Source organism: Vidua macroura, chromosome 7, assembly GCF_024509145.1.
Source record: "Vidua macroura isolate BioBank_ID:100142 chromosome 7, ASM2450914v1, whole genome shotgun sequence".
NCBI lineage: Eukaryota > Metazoa > Chordata > Aves > Passeriformes > Viduidae > Vidua > Vidua macroura.
Window position 1 is genome coordinate 9555245 of NC_071577.1, and position 13879 is coordinate 9569123.

Consider the following 13879-nt stretch of genomic DNA (forward strand, 5'->3'; position numbering starts at 1 on the left):
TGTTTCAAATAATTTTTAAATACTCTCATCGTAGCCAGGTTTTGAAAAAAAAAATTTGTTATGGATATTCTTCAAGTGTCTGAAGGCCAGGTGTTGAATTATGGTGATCATATCTGTTTTATAGCTGTCTTTTATGAGAAATTATGTGTAAAAAAAGGAGTTTCTTCTGAAAAACAGATTGAGAGAGAATATAGACAGGCTCATAAAACAGAAATCATCACAGAGAAGACATTTCCAATTCCCTGGAGGAAAAGTGAAAGATCCAGTACAGCTAAACCAACATAAGAAGTGCTTTTCTTGTTGAGGCCCATTGCCTGAGTTGTACTTGCTTCCAGAATCTGTGCTGGGGTTGAAGAAGGATTTAGAGTAGGGTTTGTGTTCTGTGCAGCAGCGCATTCACACACAATGAGGCAGGGGTATGTTAAGGGTGCACTCCCAGCCTTGGAAAGGAAGATTTCCAACAGTTTGTGTTTCCCCATAAAAATTTTGAATGCAGTTCCCAAAAATCCCTGAGCAGCTTACCTTGTGCTGTAGTCATGAGCCCATAGTAGATGAAAATGCTGTTGAGCTGCTGTGGTTGAAGAGCCACATCCTCTCCAGCCCCTGCTCTTCATTTGCTTTTTCAGTTTGCATCCCAGCTGTGCTGTCTTGTTGCTATTGTCCCTTTTCAATCCAAATAATCAAAGCACTCAAAACCAGTGCTCTGTCCTTTTTGTTTTATTCCAAGATAACCACTTAAAGATATTTTGTCAGAAATTCAATCATGTTGCAGTTTTAAGGGCATGGCTACTGCTCTGCTTTGTTCCCTGTGTATTTATCTGCTGCATGGACCTTCTCTCTCTGCAGAATTAGTTCCTTCCACAAGTAACTAATTTGATTTTGACTTGGCTATCCCAGTCAAATACGCTCTGAAAATTTCTGAGAGTGTACTGTGAATACAGCAACTGAGAAAGACATCTATATGTGTCATTTGTATAAAATTACCAACACATCTAAAGAAGTAAATTGAGCTTAGGAAGTAGTTTCTAGGAGCAAAGAGAAAAAAATTCCTTTTTAGTTGAACACAGACATTTTCTTGTCCACTTTTATCAAAATGCTGATATTAATTTCTGTGAATATAGTATTTAATTTAGCATATTCATATAGATTAGCCACATGATTGTGAATTACACTTTGCATATGGACTCAATATATTTTCTCACTGAAGTTACATTACTAATAAAACATTAAGATTATTCTTTTTTTACAAATTAAGTCATTCTCAGTATAGGAAATCTACAGTTTAGGGGAAAAAAAACCAACCAACCAATGAAAAAAAAACCAAGTTTCACACTTCATGTTCCTGTCAATTACTTTTTTAATACACCTCAGTACCTGTATCTACCCTGTGATGTCCATTGCCTTGCCCACAGAATGTATGTATAAATTATTTACTACACACAGAGTTATGCTACTAGATTTTAAAGATGATCTTCTCTGATAATGATAGCTTTAAAAAAATAGAAATTGAGACTCTGTCCAAAATTTTGGGTTTCTTGAGAAGCTTACCAATATTTTTATTATATTTCCAAGCTACTAAAGCATTAGCTGCACACATTCATGGCTCTTTCTTCAGAATAGCTCTTTTCTGGCGTGCTGCTTGTCCTCTGTTTGACAGCACATCGATTCCCTGAATCAGGAATTAAATCAGGAGCCATTTATTCTAATTATGGTGCAGAAAGCCTCGCAGTATTAAAAGTCCTGATTCAGAAGCAATGAGTGTCCTTAAAATAGGCCATTTCTTATTTCACATTAAACTGGAAAAGGTCTTTAATAAACTGAGAGTCAGGGACAATAGTTATTTGTTCCTATTACTGAGGCTATTTGTGTTGGAATGAGGATTTTTTTCCTAACTGTGACTTCTGTTTTTTGTCCCTCAGGGAATTCCTGTTTCTGTGTTTATAATGTCATTGCATGTTGCCATGGCAAAAGTGTGATAGTACAAGTTTAGTATTTTGTTAGTCAAGGACAAGGGAGGTAGACATTAGATTAAAATAAACTTTAACCACAAACTGGGAAACGTCTGTGGAATTTAATATCTGCTTTTTTGAGATATTGTTAGTGTTTTCTGGTACAAAAGAATAACTTCAATAGTTTTTGATTTGTATTTATTAACATATACATACTATATATATGTGAATAAATCCATCACAATTTCTTCCAGAACTTGTAGAATTTATTTACATTGAGCAGAGGAAGGCTGTAAGAATTTTGTGTCTGCTTCAGTTGCTACAAGCTGAATGGTCAGAATTGCACAATCCCACCTTGAACTGGCACATGGAAACTCCTGGCTGGTCTTGTACGTGTTGTTATGAAAGAAAGAATCTGAAGTGCTCAGAGCCCTTCCTAACAATGAACTCATGTGGGAAACATCTCTTGGAAGGAGCAGCTGCTCTCAGTGGTGCCATGGCCTGTTTGCTCCCCTGGCTCAGACGTGCACCCCAAAAGTTCTGAGTGCACCAAAATGCTCCCGGTTTTAGAGAGCTTCACCTTATGGGTAAAGCAGAGTGGTTCTGCCAGTTTTCTGAATTAAAATAGCTTTTGTTATCAAATACTTGACAGCATATCTTGGTTCTTCATAAGGACTTTTTGTCTCAGTTCAGTTTCCACTCTTTTTGAGGAGATAGGCCTTTTATTTGTAACAGGAAAAAAAAGTCATCAGGACAGATGGAGCTTAACAGAGTTCAGGCTTCAGCTTGCTGTATTTTGTAAAAAAAAAGGGGTGGTTTCAGGATGTTAATACAGAGCCAAGCAGTAGGTGATGCATTCAAAGGAACAGTGAGGTTATGAAGACCAGGGTGTTAATTGTCAGACCAGGACAGCTGCTTTGGATGGCTCATGCTGAGTGTTCAAGTTGCTGCGATGCAACTTGGGATCTTCATCTTGCTGTACCTTTAATTGTAGCATTTTACTGGAGAGATGTTTTTGGAGGGGCCAGTGGATGTGGAAATCTGTCCTTTCCATTTGGGAGTGCTGAAGAAGATGATCTTTAACCTCAGCTTTGGTGGGGTAGTGGCTTTACACAGGTAGTAACAATTAAAGGTTTTCTCTTACAGCAGTGCAATGAAGTTCCTGCTGAATGGCCAGGGTTTGCTGCAGGCATCAGCAGAGGTTAAGGGGGAAGTGAAGCAAAGTGGCTCTGTGTTCTGAAATTTCTAACACTGCATTTCACATCTGCACAAAGAATTTAGGAGTTGTTGCAATTTTTCTGTTTTATGTTTAAGGTAAATTAAATCACTGCATTGGCATATGATTCAAGGAAACAAAAAGAAAAAAGCAGCGAATGGTATCAAACTTGTTACATTAAGATATTTGAAAATATCTAGGACTTAATGAAGAGCAGTGATTTAGTACATTTAAGGGCCTACTTTGACTTTACAATTTTCATGAAGAAATTGTGTTTGAGTTAGAGTTGCTGTGGTGCAGAGCTAAGTTGGTCTAATGATGAACTTCTAAAGCTGAAAAATCTGTCCACTCTGTTATTGTTTTACTTCTGAGGCTCAAAATCTGATGTATAAAATAATGAATATTAATTATTTTTAGGTGGCTTTCTTCAGTGAAGGTAAACTAATTTTTTTTTACTGGAAACAATCCAGTCAAGAATATAAATTTTCTAAATTGAGGTATTCAAATAGTGGGATGTGTCTTCAGGGAGTAGCAGAGGCTTTTCACATTTGAATATCCTTTTTAAAGGAAGTGTCAGGTTTTAAAATTATGTAATTAGGTCTGTTTGTCCTCTCTTGATACAGAATGGTTCTTGAGCACACCTCCACCGAATAGTGGTGCAGCACTGAAAATTCCTGCAGAACTAAAGATGTGCTGCATTTTAAGACTGACCAGTCAGTTTAGAGCTGCCAGTTCTTCATTCTTGGAGGTCACAAACTAAATGGAATCTAAAATAATATGAGAGTAACAAGAGAGGGTTGCAGGAGCTGACAAGGATGTTATTGAGCATCTGTGGTTGGGTAGCTCGGTCACTTCCTGCACAAGTCAGCAGCAATTCAGGCCATGTGTAGGGTCAAGCTAGATCACATTAGTCAATACTATGCTTATTGGATGGGTTTTCTCCTGGTAGTTACCCTTAAACTTTGAGGCAGTATCCAGCTGTGCTACAGGAGGCTCTGCAGAGTTGATGAGTAGTGGCAGGGGAGCAGAAGACAGTGATTTGATGCCATTGTTTGGTGTAATGTCAATAGTGCGTGGATTGAAGGAAAAGAGCTGTAATAATTTGAGGATGGTGCCTTTGGGTTACTCACAGACATCTTCTGCTGCAGTAAAAGGATCTGACAGTTTCTCCTACCAAAAAAAAAGTAATGTTTTCACATGTGTAAAAAGCCAAAATTGGAAACACAGAGTGTGTCCAATAGATAATTAAGCACAATAGATGAATCTTGGAAATGTGTCATTCTTTAATTTACTCCTAATTTTGTCCAGCCTCTGAGAACAGGAGTCTTGCATGTGAAGGCTAAAGAACATTGCAACACACATGAGGAAAGAATGCTATCAAAAGAACCTGTGTGACCCAGTCACAGCCAGGGAATATATGATGAGAAATTGTTTTCCAGTGATGAATTTTCTCTCGCTGCCATTTTCTCCTGCCCTTGTTTATTACATGCCAAATGTTATCCTTGGTTTTATTTATCAGCTATGGGAAGTGCACCTGGGATCAAAAGGAAAACAGGCCTTCAGCATGATATACTACTGGTATTAGCATCACTGCCATTTATGCACTGGCAAAGTGTTCCCTTTCTAAACCCTTTTCCCATACATCAAAGTTTAAGAATTTTCTAAAAGTGACTTGGGTTTGCTGGCCTTTTTTGCTCCAAGCTGGACTATCCCTAAGACATATCCCTATTACCCTCCTGCTTCTGCCTCCTCACTCAGGGCTGGAGTGAACAGTCAGCTCCTGCTAACAAGTGTGTGGAGCAGAGCCAGGGAAATGTTCTCTCCTGTCAGTGCCTGAGGTGGGAGTCAGGCTGGGGTAGCTGTGCTGCTCTCAGCCTCTGCCTCTAGTCTGGGTAGCTGTAGGGTGGCTGCTGGTGGTGTGTGCAGTGGGAGGTCAGGGTACACCACCCCCAGTGCCTCTCTAATCTTCAGGTGCAGTCTGGCAGCTCTTCAGGGCATGGCTCAGTTTGAGGTGTGCTTCTGAAGTGCTGGGGAGATGGATGGACTGAAGAAATGCTGGCTGGTTTCTCTTGTACAACTGGGTTTTCTGTAGTGACAATCTTGACAACATACATGTGTGACCTTTACTCTCTCTCTGTATTCCAGCCTGCTCTTACCTCCCCTGTGTTGGTCCTAGCTGTCATTAGCATAATTTTCTCTTTAGAATTAGATGGTTTAATACAGAACACAGCTTTTATAGCTGTGTTGCAATCAGATTTGATTTTTTATTTTATCCTTGTTGATAGCCCCCTTAGTATGTGACCACACTGGAGAAGATTTAAGTTTTGATCATTTACCAAATGTGTCCTAAAGTCTCCTGAATTTCTGCTTACAAAGAAGCTGGTTTTGTAACACAAACATATATTCCTATTGTATTTGTCTTTTTGAGTGCCACTTTCCCTTCTGGCTGCAGTGGGACTTGAGGAGGAATGTGACCTTGTGTAATTATTCCATTCTTTGGCCTTTAGGGCTACACCAAGCTGGAATCAGCTGACTTGGCCCACATGTCAGATTTCTTCCAGTCAGCAGCTCAGTAATTTCTCTTTTTAGCATATCTGAACATGGGTTAGAAGACAGGTGTAGGTGGGATTAGGGCTGCCACATGTCCTCAGTTTCTCAGGTAGCTTTGACAGAATATTTCTAGGGATTCCTGTTTCCAGACATTTGGGCAGGAGCCACATCCAGGTGAGGTGCACTAGTCCAGGGAAATGTTTGTTGTCTGTCTGTCAGCTGTTCAAAGATATGTTGAGCTTTAGTTATCAAAAAATGTTCTTTATTACTGATTAATAGATCAAGACTGAAATGACTGCTTGTACGTTTGATGGTGGAGAAGTCTTAATTATTGCAGATGTAGAGAATAGAAGAAAGTATTGAACGTAATTATTTTATGATCCTTTTTGTAATGCTCTTTTTTTTCTCCCCAAATAATTCAATAACTTATGAAATATATTTTTCTTTCATTGTATCTTAATTACTGTAAATATTGGTGGATTAAATACCTGGTAATATTTGATTTCCATTAGATAACTTTTTTTAAAATTTTTTAATTGTGCATTCATCTTTCTTTGCCAGCAGTACTTGAACACTCCCTCAAAAAATACCTAGAATTTCTTTGCTGTGTGCAGGCCACCACTTGTACAGAACATTAGATGTCAGACAAGCAGGGGATATTCAGGGAATGTGCTGATGTCTGTGCCACTTTGCTGCCTCAAACTCCCATATGGTGAGTTGGATTTCTGCTCTCATTTGAGTGGCAATCATGCCTGGTAGTTGTTTTTAAGGTGGCACTAGGAAAGTGCTCTCCAAAGGGGAAAAATCCAAACATTTATGTGCCCTGGCAAAAACATGTCTTTGTAGAGAACCAAGGAAGCTGCTGCAGGTGAGGAACTGGACTGTGAGGTGGGGCAAGAGAAGGAACCCAAAATACAAAGTTTTGTGGTTTGTTTTATGGTCCCTGTTGTCCTTCTGCTGTTTGAGGGATGGAGAAGGCTCACAAGAACAAGACTGAGCAAAATGTCTGCCTGGGCTTCTGGAGTGGTTAAAGCTTAGACATTTGCTCAGAACTGGTCCCTGCTGTCTTTCATTCTCATTTTATACTCCATTGTTCTGGTGTTCTCACAATGGGGATACATTTGTCTTCCTTTCATCAGTAAATCAGCATCCCTGTAGAACTGAGGAGGTAGAAGGAGCTAATTTGTCAAAAGCTGGCAGCAGGTATCCAGTAATTTTGCATTGCTTTTTTTTCCCCCTTTCTTTATTGTATGGATTTGCTAAGTACTGTTTTCATATAATTGCATTTAAGTCTGCATAAAAGAGAACCTTTTAATGTTCAGGAATTTCAGAGTAAAAAAGAAATGTGGCACTGTGAAAGACTGGGATTTTTTTCTAAGATTGAAATGTGATGACAAAGGAAAACAGATGTTGTTTTATTATTAAAATATCCTACACTGCTCTCTACTGGAAGAGTGGAAGTCTTCATTAAATTTTCAGAAGTGCACCTGAAACTATTTCTTAATCAAGAGTCAAGTTTATTAATTTTTTTTTAGTCTGGTAAAACTATCTTTTTGTAAGCATGCATAGAGGTATTTTTTCTCCCCTAAGCTCTGAAGAAAAGCACCTGGATGTGCTTTGCATGTAAAGCCAATAAAATGTTGAGGGTCAAAATCTAAACTGCCAGGGGAAGAATTACTGGAGAGTTTCCTGCTAATGTCAAGGAAAAAAGTGCACTGATAACCTTAACAATTCACTTGGCCTTACTAAGACCTTGGGCACATCAGAACAGCAGCAGGCTTGTCAGAAATGTAAAGGATTCTGGATGCCTGAAGTTGTCTTAAATTTGAATTGGCCTTTAATTGAGCCAGCAAAGTAAAAGATTATTTACCTTCTAGTTTAATAGTTTTTCCAGCCAAAGTACAACTCTAAAAGTAATTTTAATAACTTCACAATGGAATTGGACCAAAAAAAGTCTTGCTCATGTTAATGCATAGGGAAATGTCAGCTACATTCTGACAAAGATATTCCCCACAAAGGGTGTGTCTGATAGCTTGTTGTGTAAGACAGCCCTCCTGGCCATTCCAGGGCTGAATTGTCTCTCTGTTGCTGTCAGTGATAAAACCTCTGTTGATTTAATATGTTGAAATAGTGTCTGTTAATTCTTTGCAGCTGCATTATCTTGCAGATCTTTGCATGTGGAGTGAACGCATCTGGTTGTTTGCTAATATTAGATTAGAAACAGTTTGATCTGAGGAGTTTGTCTTGTATGTGGCTGGCCAACAGCTCACTTTCTTCGTGGCAAACATCACTGTACATTAAAGGAACACTTAAATTCTGACTGATAGGATCTGTTGGCCTCATAAGAGTCGTTTCTGTTTGCAGACAGCTGTAAGTGAAATGAGAATGAGTAATATATTAGGAAAATAACTGCTCGTCAGTTTTGTGGGGAATATGTTTGGAAGAATGGCAGACTGCAGCGAAGAATGTATGGTAAAGAAAATCGCTTTAGCTTGTTTTATGTTATACAAAATATTAAATGTCACCTTCTTCCAACTTCCTAAAGTATCCAGCAAAAACTCAGTATGATGATGATGAACTTAATAGTAAACAACACATAAATATTTGAGTCTCATGGCATGCTTAAGTTATGTATTGTGTCTGTTTGAATAGGCATATTATGCATGGAGTACACCAACCTCAAGAATAATGTTTTTGCTAGCTGCAGACAGTAAATAGATGTAGCAGTCATGTGTAAACATTTTTCAGCTGTATTGTGTATTTGAACACATTACTTATGTAAAGAACACTTAAGCATTTAATGAGTTTATTAGTTTGCATTTAGGATTAATATGTTCTGAAGGGAAACTGTTGTTTTCTGTTTCCCTCTTCTGCAGTGGTGTAGGAGTTGTGTTAGCTTGACTCTCAGGAACCACTTAGGTTTCATTTGCTGGTGGTTCTGCATGAGTCAAGTTGCAGAAGGGAACCTCAAATGCTGAAAACAAACATTGACTTGTCAAGTTCCCATCTAAAACTCTGGATCAGTACTGCTCCCTAAAGGAGCCTGGGCTTGAAAAGGGAGGTTTCACATTTACCCCTTTTGCTTTGAAATTTTTGTTGCGGAAACTCTTCCATGCTGAATAATTCCATTATTCATGCCACAGCTGGACCAACTTCCTGATATAACAATTTTTTTTTTCTCTGTGCTTGTGAGAGATTTGGTGAGAAAAATCTGCTGAAAAGACCATGATAAAATAGCCACCTTCCCATTTCATGAGGGTGGTGAGGTTCTTTGGTTGTTGGTGGCTTCCCCTAGAAACCCTTGTGGCAGTGTGTCTGCTGTGCCAGGGGTTGTACAAAAGGCATGGCGACCTTGGCAGCTGAAGCCCCAGCTTTGCAAATGCATCTGTTTGCTTAGCTTAACTATCATGAGTAATACCACCGGAATTGGTACCTGATATTAAACAGAAAATGATGATAGATGAGATGGAAAAGGTGCAGAGCAGATGAAAAAGCAAGCAATAAAAAGCCTCCCATTGAAACATTAGTTGTTTGTTAAGGCTTTATTGCACAGTCATTCTTTTGTTACAAACCTGTCTTGGTCTGAAATTCTGTCCATATTTTTTCCCCAAACAGAACAGTCCAATTAATACAAATATTCATAATATATCCCCTTAATTGCTAGTTTTCTTTTTATTACTCTTACCAAGATATTAAGAAGCGAAGTCAAGCATGAGATGTGTAAGCAATTTTAACACACTTGAATTAACAAAAAGTACAATAGCAATTGAAGGAGATAGAAATAGATACAAACAGTGCAATCCATAGTATAGCCTTGTAATTTTTCTTGGTATTAACACTTAAGCTACAATTCTTCTTTGTGTATCTGCATTAAATGTGTCTTAATTATTTTCCTATGCTTAATACTTTATTATGCACGAGCTTGAATTCCACATCCAGTTCAGAACTGCTGAGAGCAATTGAAATTTCACTGGTGATGCTTAATGTCCAAACCAACACTCATCTGGAAGAGAGTGAATGACTTATGGAATTCTAGTGGGTTATGTTCTGTAAATGCTGATATAGGGCTAATGGTGTTTCTATATTCTCTGAGTCTTGGTTGTTTATTTCTTTTGTAACTTACTGAACAAACACAATGAGTTTTTCTTCAGGTTTTGTCAGTCTTTTAAAATGCTTTCAGCAGTTTATCTTTCCCTCCCCTCCATGATCATAAATGGTAATTTCTGGTTTGGGGAACTTTACTATAAGCTTTAAAATTCAGTGACATTTAACAGATTCCCCAGCTGTGGCTGGGGAATTTCATGCTTACATTTTCTGAGGCAGTAGTGTGAATTAGCATGAGGTACAAGCTTCTGGGAAAACTGTATTTGTGGAAGGTACTGTTTGTGGAAAAATTGGTCTGCTTCAGGGATTTACTGAATACAGCAAAGATACCTTCATCCTTCTTGGACTGTGAAGCAGAGGAGAGTTCTGGGGAAATGACTGACTCTTTCTTAGGTTTATAAGAGCTTGGTCATCTGGATGGAAGCACCTAAATAAAAAATGTAGGGCAGCCCTGTGTCCTTCTGGAGAAGCAGGTGCAGGCAAGGCAGCATAACCTGGGGCATCTCTTTGTATGTGTGACCCAGTTCCACCCAAGGCCTGGCCCTAAATCTGTATTGAGAAGTACCTACAGTGCTTACACTGATACTGGTGCTGCCACTTTGGAAACAGCACAAGGATTAGGGAACAGGCAGGGATGAAGCATCTGTCTCAGCTTCTCCATGGGCAGCAGTGACCTGTGCTCTGCTCACTGAGCCTTGTCCACACCTGCAGCTCTTGTTTCCTGTTTCTGCAAGATTCCTGCTCTGTGTATCATGTACCTTGAGGTGCTCACAAACTTACAGCAATTATACCTCTGCCTCTTGTGTTCTGCCAGGTGTGGTGGATATAAGTATGCTTGTGTGCAGATACCTGGTAATGTTGGTGTTCCAGCCTTCCTCTTAGACTCTCATCTGATCTTACTCATTTGGGGTTTTTTTGTTCACATTCATCTTTCCCTTTCTGTCTCAGCCACATGCAGTATCCATCATATCCAAGAATCATTCTTCCTTCTCTACAGGCATTATGTGCAGCCATCACTTGATCACCCCCTTGGTCTAAAGTCCTTGGAGGTGTTGTGTGAAGGACATCAAATCGATAGCAGAGCCTTCTGCTCTGCTCTTCCAAAGCCTTGGTCTCCTGGCTGGAGAAGTGTAATCATAGAGAATATTGACAGCAGATGTGTGTGGTGTTTTGGTTTACACACTGTTGTTTTCAAGGTGGCACATCATATCTCAGAGTCAGTAGCAAATGTCTAATGAGGCTTCATTATTGGTGGAGCTGTACAGTTCTTTGCATGAGTACCTTGGGCACTCTGACTGCACTAAACATGTTTGGAAGATTTAATAGAAGTAAAAATTTCAGAATCACTCTGTTTAAATTGTTTGTATCTTGGCAAATTTAAATCCCTTTCAGAATGGCTATGACTTAAAAATTGTGCAAACCTCTCTGTGTCATGGTACACAGAAAACTGTACTTTGGGAAAAAAAGGAGGATTTTTTTTCTTAGTGTTATTTTAACATATACATGTACATGATGTGACTTAACTGTACTTCACTGTGAAAACTGGGTGACAGAAAATCAATTAGTGCATCACACAGATGGGTTTCAGGCAGGATTATCATACATTTTGTAACAGTACAGTAGAAGGCAAGTGTGACTGTACAGAAAAATAAAAGCATTTCAGTGTACAAATAAAGAAATAAGGCCCTTTTGCAATATTATGCTTTATATATGAAAACATATGTGTTTGGTTTTCATTAAGGCCTTACTTGGTAAAAATATGAATTGTAATAGAAGCTACTTGAATATGACTCTTGTTTTACATAAGCTGGAGCCTAGTCCCTGTAAATCTATGTTACTATACCAAGCAGCTCTGAGAGGAAAATCAGTTCTTTTAATTTATCTCACATTTTGTATGAATGTTTTAGTGACAGAATCCAAATGATTGGCTCATGCTGATTCATGGGAAGTATCTTCCATCGGTATTTTGTATGCATTTTTTTATTATTTTCTAAAAAGAGTTATTACCTAAGCAGTAATTTCCCTGTGGACAAAGGTACTTGAACTCCTAATTTACAGATTTGTATAGGATGGTTTTTTAAAGTCAATTTTGATAATGCTAATATTAGTATAGAATGTAATTCTTGCTATTCTCTTGATTAGAAATAGCTGTGTGAAGTTTTTTTTTTATTTATCAACTACTGAAACAATTGCCTTTCCAAAATGCTGTTGGAAAATAAGATGACTCACCTTGATTAGGCCTTTAAATGCATAACTTACTGCTCACAAATTACAATCTTTTCAGTTTCTAGGCAGTACAGAAGTGGAGCAGCCCAAAGGCACAGAAGTTGTAAGAGATGCTGTTAGAAAATTAAAGGTAAGATTTTTTTAATGAAACATAAATGGAATGTACTCTTAACCTCTTTTCACAACTAAAACACTTGGTAGGTTTTCAAGATGAATTCACTGGCTCTATAAGTCGTTGCATTTACTAATCTCTTTAGCGTGTAGTTTCTTCCTTATTATGTCTGTATGGTCAGGTGTTCTGCTGTGTACAATATTTAGTTGTCTTACAGATTTTACAATGATTCAGAAATATTTATAAAGTTAATATACTTCACTGGCTAATGCTTCTCCTTCAGGCTCATTTAGGGCTTCATTAATACAAGCTGAGGTAGCAAGAATTTGTTTTAGCCGCCATCCAGCTATGGCTGAGAAAATCAGACTTTTGCAATTTCCTCTTGGCTATGTGTGCTTGGGCACCAAGGGACTTGGGGGACAACTAAACATATCTGACTGCAATGACTTGTTGAGGGTTGTTTTCAGTTAATGTGGCTTTGCCTTGACTGCTCAGAGCTCTTCAGACACTGTGAGCTGGGGCAGGGAATGCTGATTGTTCCAGTCCACTCCACTGCCTTGTTCCTGTGGAATTGCTTCATGCTCAGCTGCTCTGAGCTATTGGCCCTTCAGTTTACTTAGATGTAAAAATCTTTTTCCCTGCTACTGCATTTTTCATAACTTTTTTGCAGGCTTTTCATTATTTGTTTAAACAGGTTCCTTGGAAATGGGCAGGAAACTTGGGGAGTCAATATTGAAAAAACTGATTGTGTTATTCCCATACAAAGAAATGCAGAAAGGGAATATGAGGCTACTCATGCAGCTCAGCTTTTAAGGCTCTGTTTTCCCTTGAGAAAACCATCTTTGCAAGATGGATCAGTAATCTTATTAAGGTATTGAAACACATTCTTTGCTGTTGTTCTCACTCTACCAAAATAGTACAGCTGCCTTTAAAGATTCATTTAGCTGATTCTTGGAGTGTTCTATGCCAAAAAGACTTTATTGTGCTGCAGATAGTCAGAGGCATTATTGCCTAGTTGTTTTCAAGTGTTTTAGGGTAAGTTTGACCCTTTTTTATGCATTGCAGCATTCTATCAGTGGAAACAAAATGAGTTTGTGTGCACCTTGGGTAGTTGGCCTTTATAATAAATTCCAATACCCCCAGAAAAATCAGTTCTGTGCAGAAATCTGTCTCAGTGATATCTTGCTATGGAGCAGCTTTGCTTCTGTTTTAATGGTGTTTTATTGCACTCCTGAATCAACCAAATGCTGAGTGTCCCTGCCTCACTGCTGGAACCCCAGGCTGGCCTGGGCTCTCACTGATCACTGGAGGCTTTGGGTGGGTTGAATTCTATGATTTCACATGTGGAAATTGTTTCCTCTGAGAGAGGGTCCAAAAAGGATTTCAAACAACTGTTCTCAGAAGTGTGGGCAAAGCCAGAAATGTTGTGTGTATGTCTTTGGTGCCACTGGAGTATGTAGATACCTGCTCTTTCTACACACATTCCCTAAATACACCACCTTGGAGATAGAAGTCTGAATAGTTGCTGCCAGAATTACATTATCTTCTTCAAGTTTGGAATTTTGTAGCTTAGATATCAAGTATTGCATGTGATCTTACATAATCACAAGTTTATTAGAGAACTTCCAAAGTAAATAAACATGATTTTCGGAAGGACATGAAAAGTCTTGGAACAGAATTCAGAGAGCAATGAAAATGCTTTTATGTTTGAAACAATCCCCA

At 38.6% G+C, this 13879-nt stretch overlaps 1 protein-coding gene across 4 annotated transcripts in view; it reads left to right on the forward strand.

Moving 5' to 3' along the window:
• GULP1 (GULP PTB domain containing engulfment adaptor 1) overlaps window positions 1–13879 on the forward strand; it is a 146519-nt gene that overhangs the window by 92388 nt on the left and 40252 nt on the right. For all 4 annotated transcript variants that reach the window (XM_053982936.1, XM_053982939.1, XM_053982940.1 and 1 more), the window contains one exon: window positions 12104–12175. In XM_053982936.1, coding sequence (XP_053838911.1) covers window positions 12104–12175 — 72 coding nt within the window. The remainder of the gene's footprint in view (window positions 1–12103; window positions 12176–13879) is intronic.